General features: G+C 49.5%; 1 protein-coding gene across 1 annotated transcript; it reads right to left on the minus strand.

Annotated features, from left to right (window-relative positions):
- Window positions 1-609: 609 nt before the first annotated feature.
- On the minus strand, window positions 610-23,845 carry SCD (stearoyl-CoA desaturase). Its single transcript, XM_061358780.1, has 6 exons — window positions 23,450-23,845; window positions 19,697-19,982; window positions 10,168-10,298; window positions 6,827-7,032; window positions 5,501-5,733; window positions 610-4,284 (listed from the first exon to the last, which is right to left on the minus strand). The coding sequence occupies exons 1-6, from the start codon at window positions 23,474-23,476 to the stop codon at window positions 4,085-4,087; spliced, it is 1,083 nt and encodes a 360-aa protein (XP_061214764.1). The 5' UTR covers window positions 23,477-23,845; the 3' UTR covers window positions 610-4,084.
- Window positions 23,846-26,344: the final 2,499 nt, after the last annotated feature.

The raw sequence follows: 26,344 nt of genomic DNA on the forward strand, positions 1-26,344 counted from the left end.
GGTATTGCTGCAGACAAGGCTGTCCCCTCTGCGTGCTACTGCATGGAGCGGGCTGGTGCCATGCAGCGATGGCCTTATTCTCCACTATGATCAGATGTTCATTAGGCAGTCTGGTGGGGGAAACAGGGAAGCTAACATCGATGAGATTTGGTCCAGGGATTTCCCCCTTCCCTCCAGCTGCACAAGGGGTGCGGTGAGCAGGGACACTCGCTCCCGCAGGAGAAAAATTCCCCCTCATTGAGGTTAATGAACCCGCCTGGCGTGGTGGCGGCCGTGCCTGGCTGGGAGACAGGCTGCCGGTATTACGTGTTATGCTGCATGTATATCCATGAGCCGCAAGGCTCTGGCAAGAGGCACCGGCTGGAATTAACCTGTAGTAACCCCGCTGTGCAGGGGCAGCCTTGGCGGGGTGTGCCTGCCCGGGCTGCGCTGGAGTATGAAAGCCATTATAATCTGCTCATTCATGGTGCTTAAAGAGCCAAAGGAGTTTTTTCCTTGTTCTCCTAGAAGGGAGGATGGGTTGGAAACAGTAATGCATAGTGTTATCCATCCTGATGGGGCATCGTGTGCTTTGCCAAGCCCAGCTCACCATGTCATCAGCACAACAAGTTTTAAAGTAACATTTTTATTACGAACAAATAAAATTTCAGATCAGCACAACCAGATATCTGTTTCTGTATTAGTAGAAATTATTTCAAAAAGTTGTTTTTCTTTTCCAGTACACAAAACAGAGATACTACTATGCAGAAATCCCTACGCTGTGAAAAACCGTATCCTACTCACATTTCAACAGTGACAGAGCTTAGACAATGTGCAGATTCAACTTTCCAATCCTTCCCTGAACACCCAACACTTGGACATCTGCGCTTCACAATACCAGCGGGGCTGGGAATGGTTTTGGAAAACAAACCAGTCCATGCTTCTGCCAGCAGCGGTGTGCGTGTGGTACGTATGCGTCCCTCCTCCACGCTCGGCCTCACTGCACTGCTGGGAGGCAGGGTGTAACCCCCTGCGACAGATAGGGAAACTGAGGCACCGAGAGCTTTTAAGTCACTTTGTCCCAAGTCACGCAGTGAGTGGGCAGCTAAGCTGGGAACAAGTCCCAGGAGAACGGCTGCTCTAGCTACAAGGTCCCACTGCTGCCTTCTCTGCTTCCTCCTCTTACAGACTCATTTAAGCTAAACATACAGACAACGCATCCAGGATACAAACATGCCACCAAAAATATATATATATATTTATAGGTATATATATATATATCTCAAAGTTCTACTTAAAGTGTTGTATCTGTTTCTTAATCTAACAAAAATTCTAACTCAAATACATTCAAAATCACCTGCACCCACAGTTCAATGTAGGCAATTAAATAATCAAGAAACCCCTCGAATGTTCATAATTCAGCAAAAAGAAAAAAAAAATTATGGCAAATAGCTGTCAATACTCCTATGTATATTAAAGAAAGATTTAAGGCACCCAGAGATATTTGCCAGTCTACTGTTAAAGTGACTGTGCAAACACCAGGACTGTTTGGTTATACTCCTCAGCTTCCATCCTAATTCCAGATTATGGACCCAAATCAGCAATTGAAATTTCAAAGGAACCCTTGATATCAAACCCTGCTTCTCTGCTGAGAGGATGTGAAATACTGCAGCATGTCACAGCATGCTTCCCTACTGTGGGGTATGTCACACAACACCTTAAGGGCACCAGGAGCAAGGCAGTCATTCTCCTCACCTTCTCCCCTCCCAATACCCATTTCAAATTACTGGCAGAAGCAAACTTATCCTCTCTGGAGACTTCTGTGAGTTCAGAGAGATGTAGACTATGGCCAAGCGAGCCTGCAATTACAGAGCTAACAGTTTTTCCTTTTTTAGAGGACATTTTCGGTGGTAAGATACAATATTAGCCACAACCCCCTTTGCTTCAGCCAGTCTCCAGGCAGTCACGAGCCCCAGAGCAGTGAGGATGCTATCTCCTAACACTGGGAACTGAAGGGCTCCCTGCTCTGTACCCTCCCTGGTGTACCCTTGGCTGAACATCACATTGCCACTAATGTCTCAAAACCTTGACAGGTCCCATTGCTGAGCAACAACAAGGCCATGGTGGTAGCGGGGGGAGAAACGGAGAGGAGAAGGACTTCTTTTCTGAGTAACAAGCATGCTTTTGTTAAGAACATCATAGGCTGTCCTAGCTCCCAGTGAGCTTCACAGCAGCAAGAGAAAGCAAAGGTGCAGAGACTCGCTCCTGTGAAATGTTCCTGGGTGATACGTGTCAGAGCTGAGGTGAGGAAGTTGGTATCTGCTCTGTCTCTGCCCTCCGTGGCCTGCCTGAATAAGGGAGATGCTGCAAACCCCTGTCCAGTATGACCTCACTCCACCCACCTCTTGTGCTTTCCTCCAGCTCCATTTGATGCATTTAAGCAACAAAACCAATACTATTACTACAACTAATAATAATAATAAAAATTAATATTAATGGGGAGAGTTAAGGGGGAAAAAAAGAAGCACATTCATCCCAGTGATGGGCTTACGGGCCACAAGCCCAGAACCTAACCCACTGCCTGAACTCAACCTGTGGTCTCTGCAACTCACAGGAAACAACACCCACAAGGATTTTTTCCCCAGCACTCTCCAGCTTCATGCCCACATCATATCAGTGATATAACTGATCTTTCTGCAGCCACTCTCGCTGCCTGTCTCGCCAGTGAAGGAGCGAGGTGGTGAGATGGCTTGCTGAGGGGGCTGGGAGGCAAGATAAGGGACTTAGGAGGGAGCAGGGAATGGCAAACGACCCCAGTGGGCCCTGGGCAGGAAAGCTCGGAGCTGGCAGACACTGGCAGCAGTGTCTCATCTTGGAGGTCCTGACTCCCTTGAGCCCCTGTGCCACCTGGCCCTGTGTTGGTGCTTCTCAGGCACTTGTTTATCGACTGAGCAGAGCCCCTGATAATGGAGGGATGCTCTTGCAGATACTCTCCTCCCTATGCCTGCAGGTGCTCCCTTACCCTGTCCCTGCACTCAGCACAGGATGTGAAGGCGCAGGGCAGGCATGGACATCAGGACACCTGCCTGCCACCCAGTGGGGACCCTGTTTCTCCAGCACATAAAGCAGCTTAACTCAGCCATGGAGCTTTGGTTTACATCCTTCTCCCCTTATCTATTTTGGCAAAGTCCTATTCACCAGCAAAATTCTCAGTGGCGGTGGTGAACAAAACTACCCCAGGCTGGTGCCATCCCATGGCACCACTGGCACACCCCTCCAACTATCCCCCTCATCACTGTGGCCCTGCCTTCAGTCCCTGGTATCACAGGGTACAGCAGGCAGTGCAGGGAGGGAGGCTGTGATGCCAGGGGAAGGAGGTAATAAGGCCACCAAGGCTCCCCCTCCAGTGCCTGCTGTGGCCACCACACATCCTGGCCACTGATGGACCTGGCTGGAGCTCTGAGAGATTCTGGGGGCTCTCTCCTCCCCAGCCAGACAGGCTGTGCATAGGGATGAGGGGGAGAACACTTTGCAAGAGACATCTCTTTCCAATGGCAAGAGAAGTGAATGGGGCTACTTTTCCCAGGGAGAGCAGTTTAGCCATGCCACATCTGTCAGCAGCCCCTCAGAAAGGAGGAGGGACAGAGGAAAGAATTTGGGGGAGAAGGCCACTGACTATGGCTCAACTCTTCAGCTGGCTGGTGCAGGCTTCCTTTAACTCCATAGTATATAGCCGGCTGCACTGGGCCTCCCCCAGGCTGCTTCCTACCAGCTCCTATGCCAGGGAGAGACCAGGACGACATAAAGCAGTGGGAATTGGGGTGTGGGGGCTGGAGAGAAAGAACAGAAAGAAGAAGGAGAGGAGGGAAAGGGGTGGCCTTGTGTTATAAAAGGCAGAGTCCTAGATCTTAAGTACATCATGTAAAATACAGCATGGAAGGGGGGTTAAAACTCATTATCATAAGCAAACTGGTAGCATTATTCAGTAGTCAGTAAACAGAACATTATATCTTTGTCCAGCGTGTTCAGAGGGGTCAGGAAGGGAGAAAGGGAGAAAAAAAAGAGGAAGGAGAGGTGTGGATGTGTGTGTGAAGGGAGCAGGAACTCAACCACTCTTGTGACTCCCATCTCCAGTCCGCATTTTCCGAGCCAGGATGACCTCCTTGGAGACCTTCTTGCGATCGCTGGCCAGCCCCAGGAGGCACATGAAGTCGATGAAGGCTGTGGTTAAGTTGAAGCGCCAGCCAAACTCACTAGTGGAGTAGTCATAGGGGAAGGTGTGGTGGTAGTTGTGGAAGCCTTCTCCTGCAAAACACAACCAGGGAGAGGATGTTGCAGAGCTCTAGATTGATGGCCCCTTTAACTTGGCCCAAAGCACCACATTCCTGAAGCAGGCTCTGGATTGAGTCCAGGCTCCTCTCAGCCCAATTTCGCCTCTGCAATCTACCCCACCTCATTTGGGTGTGCTCCAGCATGCCCAGGCTAGCCCAAATGAGGCAGTGACAGTCACAGAGGACCTGTGGTACTTTATTGAAAAATGAATGGGTGGCGAGGAACTGAGAAAGGCCCTGGCTCACCGATTGCACCAAAACACCAGGGGAATCGTAACAGTTTTTCCTCTGCCACCATGAGAAACCTAGTGGTGGTTCAGCTACCAGCTAGACCTGCAGCAAATCCCCAGTAAGCAAGGCTAATAAATACTTCTGCAAAACTTGGCAGTCCTAATGCCAAATCCAAAGGACATTTCCAGATGGGAATAATGCAGACAGACTTCTATTACGCGATCTACCCATCAGCAACCATCTGCTCCAGATGCATAACACTGTATTCAGTGCTCCCTCACCCCTTCAGTGACATTGCCTGGACTCCTGCTCCTACCCTCCTGAGTCTCTGTAGTTCAAACCCCTCCCTGTTAAAAACCCAGGAGCAGATCCTTCAGAGGTGGAAATCAGTGCAGCCCCAGTGATACACAGTGATGCAAACCCACTCGGGATTTGGGCCTGGGAGAACAGATCAGGGCAAGTCCTGACCCGGGGGTATACTTTCCTAGGCCCCAAAATTTCAGAAAACACATGAGATGATCTGGCTTGTCTTATCCTCAAGTACCTTCAAAATCATCAGCTGCCCTGAGAACATGTCCAAATGTGCATCTGCTGGTTTTCAAATTGACAAATCTAAGACAGATAAGCAGAGACTGCAACATGGGTTTTTCAGTCTGATGAATGTGGCAGAGACCCTCAAGCAGGGTAAATAAAATATTGCTATGAGATAAGGAGGTGCTAAGTGTAGCAGAGTCATTTCCAGTCTAAAAAGAAGTTGGTGGGAGCTGATAACCCCACTGCCCTATGTACTCACTGGCCAGCCTGGGAAACACCCCCGGATGCAAAGGCTGAAGGGGAATGGTGCAGGGGAAAATAGGGACACCTGCATTCACAGAACTTCCCAGAAGCAGCTGCAGTCCCAAGGGGCAGTCCACACTCTACAGTATACCCACAGCAAAAGACATGGATGCTGAACATACCTAGAGCCCCCAGGCTGACCAGGGGGTTCTCCCGTGGATTGATGTACTGATCATACGGCCGGTTGCCAAACATGTGGGCAGCACTGTTCACTAGCCAAGTGGCATTGAGCCCTAAGGTGTAGCGCAGGATGGCTGGAATGAAGAAGCTGATGATGATGGATTCATCCCAGAAGTACCAGGGCACTAAGGTGGGCAACATGAAGCACAGCAACACCACCGAGGGCTTGTAGTATCTGGAAAGGAAGGGACCAGGAGGAAAGCGCTCAGTGGTGGCAGCAGGACAGCAAGGGCTGGTTCAGTCCTACCTTTAGAGGATTTACACTCAGCTATACAGGGAGAATTGAGTGCAGAAATACCTTACCCCTAAGACCTGTATCTTTTGTCCTGGATGTGCAGAAGCCATGCCTGCAGACTCCCAAGTCTTATCACCAGTCAGGAAACTCAAAGTCAAGTCCTGTTCTCCCTGTCTCAATCTCACATGTGCACAAAGCAATATCCCAATCACCATGAGTCCAGACACCAGCTGCTGCTTTTGGCCTCCTCTGCCATCAAACAGATGAGCATGTGGGGTCTCTCACAATAAAGGCATGGGAGCAGAGAAAGCCAAACCACTCTGATCACCCATGAGAAAAATCACAGACACAAAAAGGAGGGAAGCCATAAACTTTTGCGTGATGTGTGTGGGATTGAACTAGGGACCTGCCGAGGGTAATTACTATATGGATTCAGTTCCCCATCCCTGAAGCCCTAGTAACAGGCTCACCTCCTCTGGGGATCAGCTCCACTGTAGCCCCAGGCAGTTAAGAGATACCCCATCCAAGAGGCACCAGCAAAACAAGACTGTCCTTCCCGGTTAATGCCTCTTTCATGTCCTCACTTTCAACCCCTCTTTCACCACACTGTTTCCAGAAGACTGGTGGGAGAGGGGCCAGAGTCATTTCCTGGAAGGCACACCACATCATCTCCAAAGATGGCCCGCAGGCACCTGCAGGTGGGCTGTGGGCCAGCCAAAGCAGCAGCTGGGCTGTGTGCAGGGAAGGCATGGAGGTGTTTTGTGGAGGGAAGCTCAGCCTGCTGCTGGCAAGATGCTAAAGGACAGGTGGGCAAGAAAGGGGTGTGGGATGGCTGGAGGCATCACTAGCTACTCAGTGCTTCCTATAGGAGTGGCACAGCTTATTTCTCACAGTTCATCCTGCTGCAAAGGGCAGACTGAAGACTCATATTTCTCACAATGCCCTTAATCCCTTCATGCTCCATCAAAAGCACTTGTGGGGTCCCTGCTCCATCCCACAGTGGCTCTGTGCTGAGGCTGAACCCACCACTCACCTCCGCTGGAACATGACCACTTTGTCAGCCTTTATGTCACTCAGATCCAGCTTCTGGCCCTTCTCTATGACATCTGGGTGCTTGCGCACCAGCAGCCAGCCGATGTGGGAGAAGAAGAAGCCCCGCATCGCATTGTGTGGGTCCGCATCTGTCTCGGAGAACTTGTGATGGACACGGTGGTCCCGGACCCACTCATAGATGTCATTCTGCAAGGCAACCGGAGTGGAGACTAAGGGCCAGGGCGGGAGAAGTTTTCTTCAAATTGATAAAAGGGCCTAAAACATTTATACACCCAAATCCCATTGACCTGAACTTGTATCAGTCATTTTAATCTTTCATTAGCATTTGGAGTTTTTGGCTTTTAAAACAAAGTTTGGGTATTCTTTGCTCACTCTTCAGCTTTCTCTGAAATCTGCTTCTTTTGTGGGCTGCCTTTTCATCTTTTCAGTTGGCTAACCTAGAGCTTTGGTTTGCACATCCTCTGCAGCATCACAGGCTCTGACGGGTCAGCCTGTTCCTCCACCCCTGCCAGTGGCCAGTTAGTGCCTCCTCCCTCACACATTCTTGTTGGTCACTTGTCCCCATCCCTACACAGTGCCAGCTGGGATTGATCAACCTGCCCCTTGCCTTCACCCTGACATTTCTATGGGTCAGCCTGCCTTGCTTTTCCTGGGATTGCCAAATCAGACCTGTTAAACGTGGGGCAAGGGTTTTGTTATTTTTTTATTCAGTTGGAAATCAAAACAGTCTTAAAATTAAGACACCTCTTCAGAAATAAAATAAATACACCATTTCAATGACAGTTGTCAAAATCATCCCCCTTCAGCCCCATAACCACTCTGTTAAGCTGGAAAATCAATAGTTTGGAAAATGTCAAATCTTCCATCATTTGTATTACGAAATGATTGCTTTAGTCCATTTTAAGAGAAGATATTAATGAGCCTGATGCTCATTCCTTTATACCAAGGTTTTGGTGAAACAGAGATCCAAGCCCACCTCTATTGCCTGTATTACACAAAAGGCTCCTTAATCTACTAAGTACATAGGACTTTTCCTCAAAACACTTTGAAGGTAGGGAAGTGGCATAATCATCCCTATTTATTGCCTGTAAAGACCAAGAGAGTTATCCGCACAGGGAACCTGTAGCAGAGAAACAACTCTTCAAGTCCATGTCAAGTGCTGTAACTGTTCCTCGTTAACCTGAGATAACATTATTTACCTGCAGGCCATGCAACAAGCCAGTGATAGACATGGGCCAGGATTCAATTATCATTTGTTTCCAAATACTGGGAACAGCTGCCTTCCTTCCAGCCAAATCCTGAACACCTCAGAGTATCTGATCTATGCACTGCTGTTAGCTAGAGCGTGGCCACTCAGCATTCCCCCGGAAGAGGGTAGCTCAGCAACCTTCCCTATCTAAGAAAAAGAGAAGAGAAATACAACCAGTACCCATGTAGGAAATGTTTCACCTGTGCCCCAGGTTTCCCTTTCATATTCCAGCCCCTACACAGTGTCATGTAACATGAGAAAGTCCAGCCTTTTATCTTTCTATAGATCTTACTTTGGGACCACCTCTCGCTTCAACACTGTCTGAACATCACAGCTTTCCTGGCCCAGCAAGCAAAACCTAGGAGAATGCCTCCTTCCTTGGGAGTTACCAGCTGCAGGCTGTAACCCGAAGAGCTTCTGCTGTGCTGCAGCTGCCTGTCTTGCAGGTGGAAGAGGTGACTAGGTGCACATTTCCCAAATTCTCTGAAATCAGAAGCCTCAGATCCCTGAACAGCCAACAGGCATCTTGTGGAGGACCTCAGAATAAGTAATCTTCTCTGGCCTTAAAAGTTACTGGTCTGGCCTCAGAGCTGCTGCCACTAACAGGAAGGAGATAAATTGAAAATAAACCTCCTCTGGATCTCATTGAAACTAACTGTTCAGAAAAAAAAAAATAAATACACAGGGAACAGTACTGAATTTTCAGTAAAACTTTGGATTAGTTCCTATTGAAGCTGAAATATTTGTCTGTCTCTCATCTTTGTCTACTCCTGTCCACTACAGCAATAGCTCAGCAAATTCTTTCCCCCTCTGCCCTATAACCCTGTGAAAGAAAGATGGTCTTTGTACAGGACTAGCCAATGCAACCCATCCTGTTCTCTTGCTGAGTGCTGGACCAGGTGCTGGAATCAGCACCTTGGTCGTTCCTCATGGAAGACTGGTTTGGTACTAACAGAGAATAGGAAAGTCAGCGGTGTTTTAGGAAGTTTTTCAAGGCTAAGAAAAAACCCAGACTCCATCCCCAGCCTGTTTTCATTACATGTCAATGAGGTGATATCCTCTATGGCTACACAGTGGGGAGAAACAAGATAATGTCTAAAATACTTGGTCCACTTGGGCTTTACCTTTCCCCCATACCTCAGCTGGAGAATTACTGAGGGGCACAGCACTGATGCTTTTCTCTTCCCCTTTTTCTAGCAGAAAGTGCTGCACCCTGCCACCCTCCTGACTACTTCCTACAGACGAGCAAGCCTGTATGAAGTCCCTTCAAGCACAGTTGGAGGACAGAGTGCCATTACAGCTGCCTCCAGCAGCAAACCCAAGAGGCCCCCAGGGTTTTTCTGTGCTGTGCCAATCTGGGTTTTCACTCTGACTTCTTAAAGGCCATCTCTTTTACAGTCCCAGTTTGTTTGCTGTGTGGACTGTGAAGTACTCTCTGAGTGGTTAGGTAATATCCTGAGGTGTTTATCAGCTGCCCACAGTCATTTGGGCCCAACCCTTCTCTCCTTGAAACATCACTGACCTGGGGTGACTTTCTGGAAGCCACTGGTGTGACTTATAACAGGGTTATTCATAACTATCGCTCTTCTGAACCAGAGACGCATCCCCCTAACTGCATAATCTCAGTAAGTCCTTGGTCTTTCTGCAACAGCAAATTCCACAGCCTGACTGCCTGGGCTGTGCAGATGTTTCCCCCCTTATCAGCCATGCAGCAAGAGGAGGGTGAGGTAACACTAGGAGAGCACTTAGCACTTTCATGCCTTTCATGGGAACAGGAGCAAGCATAGGGAGACCACACCTGGGGGAAAGGGTACATTCCTGCTTTGGAGAACTTTCCTAGCCCTTGTCTTGGCCAACAGTCCTCTCCTCACCCAGTTCCTCTCAGAGTCACCCTCTGATGGGACAAAGTGGAGACAATGAGACAGTCTCTAGCACGGAAAGGACAGGTTGTTTCCTAACAGGAGGTAGTAGGAGGGAGAAATCTCTCCATCAGCTTGTGCCACATATCTGAGACAGGGGTTCAGGGGAGCAACTCCTTCTGAGGAACAGAGGCACACTGAGGGGGTGCTTACCTGGAAGGCCATGGAGTTTGCAATAGTCAGGAAGATCCGCAGGGGCAGCGTGGCTTTGTAGGACCGATGGCTCCAGAGGCGGTGAGATCCAGCTGTTATCCCAAGAGCACTCAGCAGGAAACACAGAAAGGCTGGAGAGGAAAAGAAAATGGTGCAACAGTTAGAGCAAGTCAGCTTGCAGCAGAGTTTCAGGCAGAGCCTTGCCCCAAAGCTGTATAAGCAAGAGAGAAACCCATGGAGAGCAGAGATCAGGGCAATGAAAATCAATGTGAGAGTACACAAGCTACAACAGGCTTCATAAGCAACATGGAGCAAATCACTTCAGTTCTTCAACTCTGACAAGGGAGGAGGCTCTCCTCAAGACTTGTCACAAGGGTTGGTTCTTCAGCATTGTGCCATCTGTCATGGTGTAGGATCAAGACTGTATAAAGTGACTGCTTCCATGTAGCCCTGTGGTAACAGCTCTGCAGTCAACCTCAGAACAGCTTCTCCCTTCCCTCCCACCCTGAATAACCTATCTCACCACTCCTCACTACATCTCATTTGCATTCTTTTCATCTCATGTTGGTAGATGATTCTACATCATCCCCCCATCTTTGGGGGGATGGCTCAAGACCAGGGGTAGGCTTCTCTTCTGCTCCCTTTCTAAGCAGAAGCTGGCTAGAAGATCTACCTACCATCCTACTGAAGCCTGGGCTTCACCTTCATCTACACCACCCACTTAAAATCTGCCTAAAGATTCCCATTCCAGGGTCTTTTTGACCCCCCATCTGCTCAGCTCCAGCACCATGTATGTAAGTCCAACAATTCATTGTGAGAGCAGACATGGGCATTGCAAGTCATGCCCATTGCAGAAATAGATGTGGCTGGGCTTCGAGGCTGCTCCATGTGTTCCTTCACCACACAGGTCAGAAGGTATGCCTTCTGGCAGCTAGTAAAAACCACATCCCTTTCCCTCTGGATCGTGTGTTTCTGTCTGCCCTGGGCTGTGTGTTCCCCCACATGTCCTTCTGAGACGTCTGGAATATAACCTGGGTCCCAGCATCCTGTCCTAGAGCTAAAATGGAGAAAAGACACTTACAAGCATAGTAGCATTGCACTAGGATGCTGGGAATAAGAAAATTGTATCTGGAAATTAACTCTTTCTCATGGAAGCTTCTAGGTCAGGAAGTCTGGCAGAATGATGGAGGGCATTCAGCAGTTGTTTTGCCCTGCAAGCTCAGACACTGAGAGGGACATCTGTGCACAGGTCAACTGATCCACCTTCAGTCTCCTGGGGTAGAGGATGCCTTCTTATCAGTCCCTTAGGGAAAAACTCTTCCCTTCGTGTAAAATTTGCAGATTTCAGCCAATTGGATCAATCATGAAAACAGCTCCTTATTCTTACACATAAACCCAAGGAGAGGAATTGCTGGAATGCTTGACAATACTATTCAGTCCAGCCAAATGGCTCTAACTGAGCTTATCTTGAACCCAGAAAAACAGATACTGAGCCAGAAACTTGTCTGAAATCAGAGATCTGAAACATGCACAAGGCACTGTTGCCCTGTTCTTTCATTCAAAATAATCCAGGCTTTATTTCTATCATCCTCTGCTCTCTCTTCCTCCTGTCACCTCCTTTTAATTCCAAACCTCATCTCTTACCTGCTAAAAGCCTGTCTCGACTGATTTGACATCCTGTTCTGGCCCCATAAACTTCCATGAACCCTCCTCGCTCCCATCCTGCTGTGTAACAGTGATGTTCTCTCTCTGCTGATCCGACTGTGATTTCCCTTCTTCATCTTCTCCTGTGGCTCTCTCACCTGCTGCCAAATACAGCGCAAGCCTCAGACCAACATACCTCTGCCTCGTGTCTCCCAGCACCTCTGTGGTGTCTTGGAGGGGCCAAGCAGTCACTGGTCATGAAGAGGGGTGAAAATGCATGCAAATGAAGCGGGATCTGGCCTGGAAGGGGTGAAGGCAGGGATGCTGGAGCAGGTTTCCCTTTGGTCTTAATGACAGGAAGGTAATTATGCTGAACCCCTTGAAGCAAAATGATGTGGGCTTGAAAGTTATGAACTAGCTCATGACCAGCTCCCTGTTTGTCTTAGATTTTAAATCCCATTTTAAACCAGTCACTATCCCCACAGATTCATACAGAAAAGCAAACCTTGAAAAAGCACCTAACATATGACTCCAATTTGCAGAACTTCTCTGGTCTAAGACACTACAATAACAACGAAACCCACTCCTGCATGTTTCAGGCACTTCCTACTAGCAGCAGAAGTGTGACTCACCACCATTCTCCCTTGATCATAAACAGCTATATACCCTGCAAACCACATTTCATAGCACCTCTGGGAAGCTTTATACCTACTGTGCATACCTCAGTAGCTGAGGTAGATTTCTAAGGGTGACAAGCAGTTTATGGCAGAGCTGAGAGCAGGATTTAAGCTCCAACCTATACAGACTCTATGAGAAACACCATACAGGGAGTCCAGGATAAACAACGGCAGCTTGCATTGGATGTGTGGTGCAGCTTGATAAGGAAAGATCCCAGATTTCCACTGTGGAGCAAGGAGGCATGTGTTAATGGTGCACTGGGGACAGAAATGAACTATGCAATCTTTCATGGTCTTCAGTAGCACGAGAACGTAAATTCCAGGTTGGGTGAGTACAGGCCCTATCGATAGCCCTGTTCAGGCTTCCCTCTCTGGTGAATCTTCACATGCTGACTGGGAATTTTTTGGTGAAAGAGGCCTCCAGGAAGATGCCTCTGGCTGAGGACTGTGGTATTTAAGATTTGCAGGAGGAAACTCATCTGTATCTTGTTTATATAGGTAATTTGCCTGTAGATATCCCCTTCAGGAGATGATGCCAGCAACAAAGACGTATCAGCAAGCACAGGGAATAACAAAACAGTTGTGGTGGGGACACCAACCGACCCAGAAACCAGTAGAACCAGTACTTGCTTTTAGGTAGCCTTACCTGAAAGCTTTTGTTAAAAATTTGGGAAAGTACCCCCTGCTTTTGGGTGCCCTGGCATAGAACAGTCATGTTCTTCATCCAAAGCCCGTGAGCCTCAGCAGCTTGTTGACTTCTCTTGGAGCTGCATTGCAGGCCACTGCAATGGTCACAACTCTCCAGTTATACTCCTGTGCTGCCCTGCCTCTTGCCCATATGCAGCAGTTGCAGTTTATCTAAGGACCAGACACTTTCTGTGTGAAAGGAGCTGATTCTCAGTCTATGCTTACGTGGCATCCAGCCCCACAGAACCCTAAAGCCTACTTGAGGACTATTAGCTCCATCAGCCATGCCTAAGAATTGTTGTGACAGTAAGTCTGGTGGAAACCAGATGAATACAGCTCCCTAATGATTCAGTGCTCATCCCTGCAAACAGGTACAATAATGATCATTGCATAGGCAGGGAATCAGCATCTCTCACAGGGAAGAAGAAAAATTCGTTTAAGATCATCCAGTAAGAATGAAATTGGAAAGAGTAGAGAAGGTGAAATAAAGTAGCACAGGTTCTCACAGCTGCCCTGTGATGCTGCTCCAAACTGAAGGACTTAGAGACTCCATCAGCTGAGGCTTCAAAGTCCTCTTCCACACCATGTTTTGAAGTATCCAAGATCCAAAAGACAGTCAACTCACCGGTGATGTTTCCCAATGACACATTTAACTGGGATACAAAAAATTATGACCACTGGCAGAAATATGCACTCAGTGTTTCAAAAACTACACCCAAAATATTCCTGATTCAGTCCTGTCTGTATGACTCACTATCCTTTACCTCTTTAAGGCCCAGATTCAGACCTCAAGCTATGATGGGAAGCCAGGAATGTGCTAAAGGTATTGTCACCTACAGTTAACACCACGGATGTTTACATGAAGAGGTGTCCTTGTTCTAGCAGATGTCCTTGGGCTTCTTGCTCAGTGCAAGGGAAAACTACAGCTTTAGACTGTTTCCTCCATGCCTCCTAGTCACTGCTACCCAGGTGGGTCCTGCTAATCTCAGAAGAAGGATACCAAGAGCAAGGAAACATGTGCAGGCAGCATAAGGGGAACAGTGTTTAGAGGAAGCAATAGGAGCTGCTGTTGCTAAAACCTGACTTCCCCTGCACGCTTGAGGAGAAGCACACCATCCGCTAGTTAGGCCTGGAGGGGACACTAAGTGGGAAGGTGTTGCCAGCACGGTCTTGATGCGAATGTAACAAAAACCTTCTGTAAATGCTTTGCTGGACACATCCCGGGTGGTGAGATTTTCAGGCTGTCAGATTTGCCTACATTATCGAGCAAGATTCTCCTGGGACCAAAGATGATGCAGCAACAAAAAATGGTATCAACTCATGCTTCTGGCACCTCTGACACTGAAGGGGGATGAGGTGTTGTCATTCACACATGAGCACTATGTCAGGAGGAACTGTCACTGTTTTATAGACACTGTTTGCCAGGCCAACAGGGGTTAAGACAAATATTGTCAGTCTGCTGCACCAGAGGGCCAGGAAGACAATCTACAGATTGTGACTCCATGGAGGGTCAAAGCAGTTAGAGAAGAAACTGTCTATCCCCTTTGCATCCTGCCCTTCTAGACTCAGTCTCTGTGCTGTTTGGCAAATGATGCGAAACTTGTCTGTGATCCCTGAAAAGACTGAGCAAGATTTCGTCAAGTGCAGTGGAGAAGACAGTAAATAGAAAGAGAGCTGGATAAAAAGCCAGTGCTGGAAGGGCTTGGAGAGCTCTCATTATGGCAAGCTCTCACCTGATCAACAACCCTAGCTCGTTCTGGGAAGCTCTGTACCAGAAAGAGATCAGGGGATACAATGCACACAGCAGTGCTGAACAGCAAACAATGATGAAGGCAGGGCTGGAGAGCTTGAAAGACAAAGAGGAATTAGCACACAGAGAAATGAAAACAAAAGAGGACACAGTCACCAACATAACTGGTTTCAGAGGGACAGGAACATCAAGGAGACAGTGGCCTGGATGAAAAGGGTATAACCAGGGGCCTGGTCCTTATATAGAAGGCAGATAATCAGCTACCAGGCACCACAGCTGGCTGTAGCAGCACAGCAGAGAACATCTGGGGCCATGTTAATTTTATGTTATATGTACATAGCATAAGGAAGAAATTATCTGAAAAACAAACAAAGAAACAAGCAAAACCCCCAGCAGCTCCAGAACCAGGTTAGGAAAGCCAAGGCCCAGTTGGAATTAAACTTGGCTAGGGATGTTAAGGATAACAGGAAGGGTTCTACAGCTATGTAGCAAATAAAAAACAGACTAGGGACAACATAGGCCCCCTCAGGAAGCTCTCGGGAGAACTGGCTACACAGGATTTGGAGAAGGCTGAGGTTCTGAATGACTTCTTTGCCTCAGTCTTCACTGGCAAAGGCTCTGAGCGCACCACCCAAGTCTTGGAAGGCAGACACAGGGACTGTGAGAATGAAAACCTTGGGCCCACTGTAAGAGAGAATCTGGTTCGAGACCATCTTAAGAACCTGAACGTGCACAAGTCCATGGGACCTGATGAAATCCATCTGTGGGTCCTGAAGGAGCTGGCAAATGAAGTTGCTAAGCCACTGTCCATCATATTTGAAAAATCATGGCAGTCAGGTGAAGTTCCCGATGACTGGAAAAAGGGAAATATAACCCCCATTTTCAAGAAGGGGAAAATGGATGACCCGGGGAATTACAGACCAGTCAGTCTCACCTCTGTGCCTGGCAAAATCTTGGAGCAGATTCTCCTGGAAGGCATGCTAAGGCACATGAAAAACAACAAGGTGCTTGGTGACAGCCAGCATGGCTTCACTAAGGGGAAATCCTGCCTGACCAATTTGGTGGCCTTCTATGATGGGGCTACAGAACTGATGGACAGTGGTAGAGCAGTTGATGTCATCTACCTGGATTTGTGTAAAGCGTTCGACACTGTCCCACACGACATCCTTGTCTCTAAATTGGAGAGACATCAATTTGATGAATGGACCACTTGGTGTATAAAGAACTGTCTGGATGGCCGCACACAAAGAGGTCAATGGCTCAGTGCCCAGCTGGAGACCAGTAATGAGTGGTGTCCCTCAGGGATCGGTGTTGGCACCGGTCTTGTTCAACATCTTTGTTGGTGACATGGACAGTGAGATTGAGTGCACCCTCAGCAAGTTTGCCTGTGACACCAAGGTGTGTGGTTCGGTTGATACGCTGGAAGGAAGGAATGCCATCCAGAGGGACCTTGACACGCTTGTGAGGTGGGCTGATGCCAACCTCATGAAGTTTAACCATGCCAAGTGCAAGGTCCTACACCTGGGTCGGAGCAATCCCAGGCACAGCTACAGGTTGGGCAGAGAAGAGATTCAGAGCAGCCCTGCAGAGAAGGACTTGGGGGTGTTGGTCAATGAGAAAATGAACACGAGCCAGCAGTGTGCACTTGCAGCCCAGAAAGCCAACTGTATCCTGGGCTGCATCAAAAGGAGTGTGACCAGCAGGTTGAAGGAGGTGATCCTGCCACTCTACTCTGCTCTCGTGAGACCTCACTTGAAGTATTGTGTGCAGTTCTGGTGTCCTCAAATAAAAAGGACATGGAACTGTTGGAACAAGCCCAGAGAGGGGCCAGGAGGATGATCAGGGGACTGGAGCACCTCCCGTATGAAGATAGGCTGAGAAAGTTGGGGCTGTTCAGCCTAGAGAAGGCTGCGTGGAGACCTCATAGCAGCCTTCCAGTATCTGAAGGGGGCCTATAGGGATGCTGGGGAGGGACTCTTCATTAGGGACTGTAGTGACAGGACAAGGGGTAATGGGTTAAAACTTAAACAGGGGAAGTTTAGATTGGGTATAAGGAGGAAATTCTTTCCTGTTAGGGTGGTGAGGCACTGGAATAGGTTGCCCAGGGAGGTTGTGAATGCTCCATCCCTGGCAGTGTTCAAGACCAGACTGGACAAAGCCTTGGGTAACATGGTTTAGTGTGAGGTGTCCCTGCCCATGGCAGGGGGGTTGGAACTAGATGATCTAAAGGTCCTTTCCAACCCTAATTATTCTATGATTCTATGATTTTATAACTACCACTGACAGCTGCTCTGCCCTAAGCCCAAGCTGTATTGCCGGGAGCAGTGTCTTTGCTGCTCTATCCTTGTATGTAAAATGCGAACCAAAGTCTTCTCCTTGCTACAAGTGGGTGCTGGGGAAATAACAGCAAGTCGCTGTGATGACAGCCACAAATGCCTTGTATATGCTAAAGAAAAGTATGAACAGGGAAAAGGGCAGTGCATGAAGGAGCAGGAAGTCTTGCTGAGGCACCAGACCTGTGGAGGTCCAGAGTGTCTGAGCTCTCATTTGGAGGAGAATGGAGGAGCACTGGAGAGGAGAATGGACTGTTTGGGAAAGCTCTGTTTTGGCTGCATGGAAGATAGTCCTTTTCTAGAACAGGTGCCAGCGATGCATAACAGGGAGCTCTGTGGGGCTACTCCAGCTTTGGTAAGGCAGGGTGGATCTTCGGCCAGTCCAGAACAGTGCTGTCCCCCCAAATTCCATGTCTATCTACCATTCCCAGAACATCTGTGACTCCAGAAGCCACCAAGGAGTCTTGTAGTGCCTCACAGTGGCAGGAGAGCAACTGGCATTTCTTAAAGATCATCTAGTTCCACCCTCCCCCCAGCATAGTCAGGGTCACCTTCCACTGGACCAGGTTGCTCAAAGCCTTATCCAACCTGGCACATCAGAGTTGACTGAAGGAGGAGAGCAGGAAGGAATGGCAACAGGTAAAAAGCAAGGCACATTCCCACAAAATGCCATGGGATGCCATACAGACATCCTGAACAAGCACATGGTTGTAAAGACTGCCTCAGATACCATTTTGGGGTGAGTGGGGCTTACCAGAATGCAAAGCAGCACTAACTGTCTGAATCAAGATACTCAAGACTACTCAAGTATCTCAGGGGAGCCCGACGAGAAGGGCTGGATGGATTTGGAAATCACAGTGCCTCTCAGCAGCTTGAATTGAAAACAGTAAACCCAACTCACCTTGCCCCAGTGCCCTGAACGTATTGGGTTGGGGTTGAAGGACCCAGGCTGTCAGCTCAGTGAGTGAGAGAAGACAGCAGCTCCTGCCTAGCCTCCAGCTGCAATCCCAGGCATGGGACTCACAGCAGGACTGAGAGCCCTGGAATGCTCCTCCAAGGTCATGCTGAGGCTGCATGTTCTGCCCAGTGCTACCACGTTGAGGAAATGTGCAGCCTGCCAGGTTTTCACATGGGAAAGGCCCAGCAAAGTCTTCTTTCTTAATGTCCCCCCCAGAAAGGCCATGCTGGCTGCACAGGGAACACATTGGTGCCTCTGCTTTTGCCTCTGACCAAGTCCAGGGGCCTCTAGTGATGCTCATCCCCTCTGCCTGTGAGAGCCTGAGATGGTCCAGGAGAAGAGTCAGTCTGGCTGTACAATGGAGCCATCTCTTTCCCAGTCCCACTGTGAAGCTTGCTGCTCACAGCCATTGGGAGGACACACTGACAGTGTGACAGACCCTGTGGATTGCTCCAGGGCCTGTGCACAGCTGGCCTGACCAGGATGCTGCTCACAGCCGAGTACTCTGCAGGAGCACCACTGACAGCAAAAGCCGTGCCAGCAGGTCTCAAATTAAACTGTCGCTATTCATTTTAGGATGTTCTGTTTTACAGGAAGGCAGGGGCTGGACGCAAAGTCTCAACCTCCCCACTGGGAGCTGTTTGGCTTCTTGACTCCTCCAGAGGTCCACACAAAGGCTGGTGGAAAGTGAAGCTCCCCTGCAGCTTGGGACCTGCGCCCAGCTGCCTTTCAGACACTCAAAGAGGAGATTTGGTTCCTGCCCAGGGCAAGGTCTCTGAGAAGGGAGAGCTTCGCCTAGCTACCTTCTGCTGGGTTGTGCTTTCCACTGGAATTCGCTGCCTGGAGAGCTGCTTATTTATATTTTGAAAGTTGTCAGGCTTAGTTCCGAGATGATGGGGGCTAATCTGTGCTTTTGTAGGAATGACAAAAGACCTGAGCTTCACGCTTGATTCTTGACTTTTATCTCCAGCACAACTCTATTTTGTCTCTCCTCATACACATGTGGAGGCTCTGTGGGATCTACCTTCCCTTGGTAAGGACAGGAATGGCTCTTATCTTTGAGCAGCAGCCTCATGCCAAATCATGCTCTGTACCTCACCTCCCCAGTCACTCCTTAAAGTGCTGTTGCTAGCATCTTTCTTCCTAACTTTCTGGGACTGTCACAGTATTCCATCAAACATTTTCTGTGCTTCCTCCCACAAGTGGCTACTTCTAAGCCTAATGCCTGTGAATTAAGTTTGTTCTTTAAGCAGCCAAGCAGTCCCCTGCCAAATCCTCCCCTCTCATGCATGACCTTACTAGAGACATTATCAAGCCCTCCCACAGGCTGCTACAAAGCTGGCTGAGCAGCTGCTTCTAAGAGACCTCCACTTCCTCCTTTTTTCTCCCTGAGTCTGTGGGCCTGGAGGAGAAGACAAAATGCCACCCAACAGATTTGGGGTTTGCAGATGGCAATAAACAAATGGAGGAATGTGCTTACCCCATGCCAATGTCTGGATCTTTGCAGAAGGTATCAGTGTCAATGCGAATAGGCCCCCTAAATGGAGAAGGCTCATGAGGATGATATTCCTCCAGACGTATCGCATGGGAGGCTTGGGGCCCTCTTTCTCCTGGTAGGTCTCATCAAAGATATCATCTATCATGCCCCGGTCTCCTGCCAAGTCCTCATGATTGAGTACATTCTTCTCCATGATGGCATCCCCGTTCTTGGTCACCCGGGAGGTGACAGTGCCGACAGTGGTGGTGCTGGAACCGGAGGAGAACTCCTTGGAGAGGCAGCAATTGACATTTTCAAGAAAGAAAAGAAACAAAACAAAAAGTTCGCGGTTACCAGTGCAGGGAATAGAAACATGAGCCTGTAGGCTTGGCAGTTCCAAAACTCGCAGCCTGCAGTTTACCTGGCAGGCTCCATTCTTTCAGCTTGGCACCAGGAAGAGCCTACTCTACTCCCATGGAGTCATGGCCTGAAAGGGAGCCTGGTCTTTCCAGAGAGAGGAGGTGAATGGTGGCCAGGGTACAGAAAGTAAAGAGAAAGACTTGAAAGCCAGTTTTTTTTCCACCAGTGGCTTTGGTGAGATCATTTGCAGGCCTCACCTTCCAGGCTGGGATGTGGCAAGACCAACATGCTTGGAAATCAATGGATGGAAGCAGTCAATCGATGTACTTCCATTTAGATCTACAGCTTCTATCCCACGCCTACTGCTAAGCCTCTTATCCCTGTCCCGCTTTCCACCCACAGGCAAACTGAGGCAAGCGAAGACAATCCTCTGAGCCAAGGCCACCAGCATGCAGAGAGGAAGTTTTAAGCAGCAAGTTGGCTCAACCTGGCTCCTGGCTCTGACTGATAACTGTGACACAACATTCCCTCCACACATGGTTGTTTGCCCTGGCGGAGGGACAGCCTGCCCAATCAGGCATGCATGACAAAAGGAGCAGGCAGGACTGACCCTAATGAGACATGTCACTGAACCCTGAATCACAGATTTCCATCTCCATCATGACAGCCACGTGCTTACTGGTGCTCACAGCCCTTTGTCAGGCCTGAGCCCAAGCGTTAGATGGAGCTCAACCCCAGGGGTACCAAGCATGTGGGATGCAAGTGGTGGGAGGGCATGCTGTCTCCATCGTATGACCTCCCAGGAACCTGCATCCCTCTGGCCTGCACTGCTGCCTCCATGTGCACTAAAGGTCAGCCAGCAGGAATGTGAGAGCCAGGGCCACAGGAGAGAGCATGGCCAAGCAGGAAAGCTCCTTTCCCAATAGGGGCATCTCCTGAACTAGCAGTAGATTGCCATGCAGGCACCCAGGAGTCACAAGAGACCACCGACCTGCCATGGCCTAGTTACTTGAGGGAGGCATTAAAATCAGGCCAGGCAGCTTACGTGGCCACCCCAACTCCTCCCTTTCCCAAGGGTAGAAACTAGAAGGCTACAGACATACCTTCCTACAGGGAGGAGCTGGCAAAGCTGACAGATTCCCCAGGCTTGGGAAGTAAAATGATCTCTACAGAGGGAGCTCTCGTTTTTCTTCTGGAATCAAAGGTTAGAAAGGAAAAAACCTGGACACAGTATCTTGCTGCTTTCACTGAACTCAGGCAGCTGTTGAGCTTGGGCCCGGCATCTCTGCATCCTGGCTACAGGCTGGCTCTGCCTGCTTTCCTACTTAATGTTCTGAGGATATGATACTCTGAGTTGGTGAAGAGTTTAGAGGCAACACACCCCCCACCAAAAGAGCCGTGAGAAATTCCTTCTAATCCAGAGATTAGGCAAGGAAAAGTCCTGTCCATTCCAAAGTGTCAGATATTCTCATCTGGCATTTTGGAACGAAGGCACTGTTTTCTTCCTTGGCTGGAAGACAATCTACCAAAAAGACCTAAGACTTGTCTATGCAGGAAAAATTCCCAGCAGAGATCTGGTGGTATAATTAGACGGGTAACGCTCCCCATATGGACATGCTGCTCCCAGAGTAAGAATGTGGGGTTGGAGTTGCATTTTTGTCCTCCGCGATAGCTTATGTCACTGTCAAAGTTACACAGGGGCAGTAGGAGGAGGAGGGAGAGTGCAAAGAAAACAGCAGAGAGGAAAAAAAAAGGCTTCTTCCAGAGTCCTAGTAGCCACATGAGGAATTTTACCAGCACACCCATGCTGCTGGAATACACTGAACTGGTGTAAACTGGTGAACTGGTCATTTCTCACATATACACTACTCTTTAATCAAATGGGCTATAAACACAGCTCCACCATTACAGACTCGGTGGGGGAGAGAATGGGGGGAAGAGGGAGATTGGGCAGCTATTTAGCTGGAGACCAATGAAGTGAGGGGGAATGAAAGAGGATTTTGACCCCTTTATGGCCATGGTGGCTTCTGCATCTCCTACCAACGAAAATAGAATGGGGATTGATCTGGGGTCTAGGGCTGAGAGGGGGAGGAAGCCAGCTAAATCATTCTCATGAGCTCTCCCTCATTTCTGAGTGACTTCACAGCTCTCATCTGCAGAGCAGATGTGCTCCCCCACCTCCACCACCCCTCCCCAGCACTGAATACACCATAGGTGATCCTGGCACCTAGCCATCTTATACAACCAACTGCAGCTCAAAGGCTCTGACACTGGGCTCAGTCCAGGGGCCCCGGGGCACTGAATCTCTGGTCCAGTATATTTGAATATGCCCAGCGTGACCCAGGGACAGGATTCTTTCCAGCCTCCAGGATATGCCCCAAAATACATGCCAAGACTATGAAACTTGGGCTGAGCACACTGCCTTTGGCATCCATTTTAGGTGGGGAGAGGAGTAAAATTATTCACATCACAGCATCCCTGAAAGGTCATGCCACCTGCACAAAAGGGCCGGGGGAAATCCCGCATGCTGGTGACAGGCAAGAGAGCAAAGCTGTGATTTACCTCCACTCTTTGGGATAGAAGGGGGAAAGATGAGAAGGCGAGCAGAGGAACACCAGGAATTAAGCCCCTGCCTCCCCTTGGGCAAAGGGTGGCTGCCAGGAGGGCAAAAATAAAAACTCTGAAGATCAAACCAGCTCTATGTATCTTCCTGGTGCTGGCTTGTTATTCAGACCTTGTTATGCCAAAAATGGGCAGTCTCCCTATTGTATGCTTGCTTGGCTCAGGCAATGAAGACACAGTCATTCATTTCATCTGGGCAGCTGCCTGCTTTCACCTTGCGTCTGTCCTAGGGACGCTCCATGCTGCAACATTTGGCTTAAAAACGCTGCAAGTTAAAGCCCTTTCGTATAAAAAACGAAAATAAAATAAAATTAAGAAAATTAAAAAAAAACAAACCAACCCGGAGCATGAGTGTTACCGAAACTCCCACTACCTCTTGGCACAAAAGCCTTTCCTGAACAGCCCTTGCCAGCACGCTTAGATGGATGTTTTCAGGATAAACCTGTATTTTATGCTAGGTCTCTCCGAGGACACAGGCTCCGGGGAGCTAATCCCAGAGGCGGGTATCCCCGCTTCATTCACATCTCCCCGTGAGGCTCGGGTGATGTCTTCAGCTAGCACCGAATGACTTCACCTCATGACTGGGAAGCGGCACGGAGGGGACAAACGCACACACATATGTGTGCATACGTGTGAGTGCACGCACACGCGTGGATGGCCAGACCTTTCTTCCCCCAAGACACCAGCAGCGCAGCGCTGCCGGAGCCTGCGGAAATGGAGGAAGCAGCGAAGGGAAAACAAAGCCCCTGGTCCCGCCGGCAGCCCCCCGCTTACCTCCTCCTGCAGCAAGTGCGCAGGCATGGGGCAGCTCTGTCCCTGCTCCTCGGCGGCGGTGCTCGGGTGCGCAGGTCCCCGACGGCGGCGACGGGAGAAGGCTGCTTGTTGTCGGCCCCTCGCCCGGCGAGCTGTGCGGCTCGGGGAGGCGGCAGCGGAGGTATTTAAGCGGGGCTGCTCGCTTGGCGGCTGGCGGGGCTGGACTCTCCTCTCCCCGGCCTCCTGCTGACCCTCTGCCCGAGGCTGGGATGCGCGGGGTCAGCGCGGCGGGCGGCTAGTCGCGGCGGGGGCCCGGCTCCTGGCGTGCCCGGGAGGGGAGGCGGGGCGGGCCGGGAGGCGGGAGGAAGGATGCTGAGGAAGAGGAGGATGGCGCGGGCCAGGCTCTCGCATGATGCCTGCTGCTTTTTTTTTTTTTTAATGTTTCTTTTTTTTTCCCTTTTTTTTTTTTTTTTTTTCCTTGCTCTCTCCAGCCGATTGGCTGCGGGAAATTTGGTGCCACCTCAGCCTCCCCTCCCCATTGGCTGCCCGCAATCTGCTGTTCGCTCCCCGCGGCGCGCACCCTGCGCGCACCCTGTGCGCACGGCTGCGCGCATGTCCCAGGGAGCGCGGACGGGGGAGCGGCTGCCGGCACCCCGCAGTCTCCGATACCGCCTTGGGGGCTGCCCCTAAGGAAGTCAGAGGCGCCCGAGGGGTGAGGGGTGTCGGGGGGCGGCGGAGGAGCCCCGTGCCCCTTCCCAGCCGGCTGCGGAGTGCAGAAGGGGCTTTGGCATCACACATCTGCCTTGTATAGGCAGTCTGCTTGGTTAACATATATATACGTATATGTATGTGTATATGTATATATATATATACACATGTATATATAAATCATACATCACTGCAAAGAAAAGCACACCCACAGCTGTATCTGGATAAGCACGTGTATCTGTGTAGGTGTTTATCTCAATGTGGAAAATGCTGGCTGTAACCTGAAAAGAATCCTGGCCGTTTTCCCCCAGAAAACAGTGCCTTTTGGCAGAGAGCGGAAGGAAAAAGGAGCAGCTCAGTTTGCTATCAGCTGTTTTCCATAGCAGCCTCCTAGCTAGCCAGTAATGCCAGCAATGGAAAAATCTAAGCTCTATCCCAAGGAGACCTTCACCATTAACAGTGAAAGAGTGCCCTCAAAAATAAGACCTTGTGGGTGGCAGAGCCTGGGAGCAGTTGTCCCAGCCTCACCATGTGGTCATCGAGCCAGCCACCCTCAGCCATTTAGCATCAAGTGCCCTAGTGCCATCACCTGAACCAGGACCTGTTTCAGGTCCTTCCCCCACTTACGGTGTGTCCTGCATTCAATCTCTGTCCCCTGCTGACATGAGTCATGCTGGGAGTGGAACAGGAATGTCAAAAGCCATTTTAAACTGTGCTTATATCCCTTCACACATATCCTGTCTGGACAGCTATCCTGCCGCTGTGGAGCTGACCACACGAGGTGCAGATGGACAACCAAGATCTTGCAGAATCTGTCGCTGGGCTGATCCTACTCCGACACAGCAGGTCTGGTTCCATGGCAGCTGTCAAAAGTGAACTGCATTGTAAGCACTGGGAGGGAAAAGTGACAATGAAAAATAACAGTAGCACAGTTGTTTTCTGGATTTAGGTGTCCATCAAAGGGTGGAAAATATGTCTCTCCTTTTTCATTTCACTGTGATGAAGAGGTCTGAGAGGAGTCTGTGTTTAGGTTTTACATTAGGAACTTGAGTCTTGCCTACCTTCTGAGACACAGTACTGAGAGGGCCCACATCAGATGATCCTGTATGGTGAAAGATGACCTGAGTCAGTGAGGGACTTTTAACTGTCCCTTTTTAAGAGTTTCCATCAAATGTTTGGTTAACACTACTGAGGGCTACTGAACACTAGGGAGAAATGATGCTTTAAATAAAGATTCTACCTACTTTCTATGACTCGATGGCAGTGAAGCTTCTGGGATTCAAGGTTTGCAGTTTTGGAGGTACTGAGACCCACCAGAACCGTTTCCTTTTCCACCAGCTTCTTTCCTCAGACATGGAGCATGGCTAAAAGGGAACATACAGGGCAGCTAAACTTTGTCATCCCCTGAAATTAATACCGTGTCAGGCTTCTTCCACACAACAGGAGTAAGTTTTCTGAATATTCCCCTGCCAAGTTACCCTGGGAGATGACCATCAGATCTTTTCTTGCACAGAGGGAGAGATGGATCTTGACCATTGTTGGGACTTCACTCAACTGGCAGGTTTCAAGTCTTACATGCTAAGGACAGCCCTGAGGAAGGCCATTCACAGCATGTCCAGCTTCTCCAGTTGGCATATTGATTACTTTTGAAACAGGTTAAGCTCCTGCATGTGACTGTGAGGTTCAGGCATTGACATCCTGATAAGGTGCATGGCACAGCTTTCCCAATGTTTCGATTGCAGCAGCTCCAGCCTTGCCTGTCAAAAGGTTTTTTGGCTGTTTGTGGGCTGGAGACTTGGCTGTGCTATGCCATCCAGAGGGTCCCTCCCACAGCAAGCTGCTGGCTGGGGTGATGCTGGCGCCCCTGTACCCCACCACCGGGCCCTGTCCATCTGAGTCCCTGAAGGCTCCTGCCTCAGCTCTGCTGCTGAAGGCTTGGGGCTAAAGGGTGATCCGTGGGCAGCCCAAGTGGGAAACCAGAAAAAGACACAGCAATACAGCTCCAGCTGGGCTTTTCATGCTCTAGTTTCTGTCTCTCCGGACAGGCTTGTCCCTCCTTCCAGGGAGAGCAGCCCAGCTGAACCTTCAGCAGAAGTACGTCACTGGTGGAGGTCACCAGCACCACTTATCAAAGATTTGGCTTCAGCAATCGTCCTCAGGAAACTGATTCAATTCTGCATCTGGTGACTCCTGCCTGAGGTCGTGGTC

Source organism: Neopsephotus bourkii, unplaced genomic scaffold (genome assembly GCF_033783945.1).
Source record: "Neopsephotus bourkii isolate Nb327-2 ecotype Australia unplaced genomic scaffold, CSIRO-AGI_Nbou_v1 NB_951, whole genome shotgun sequence".
NCBI lineage: Eukaryota > Metazoa > Chordata > Aves > Psittaciformes > Psittacidae > Neopsephotus > Neopsephotus bourkii.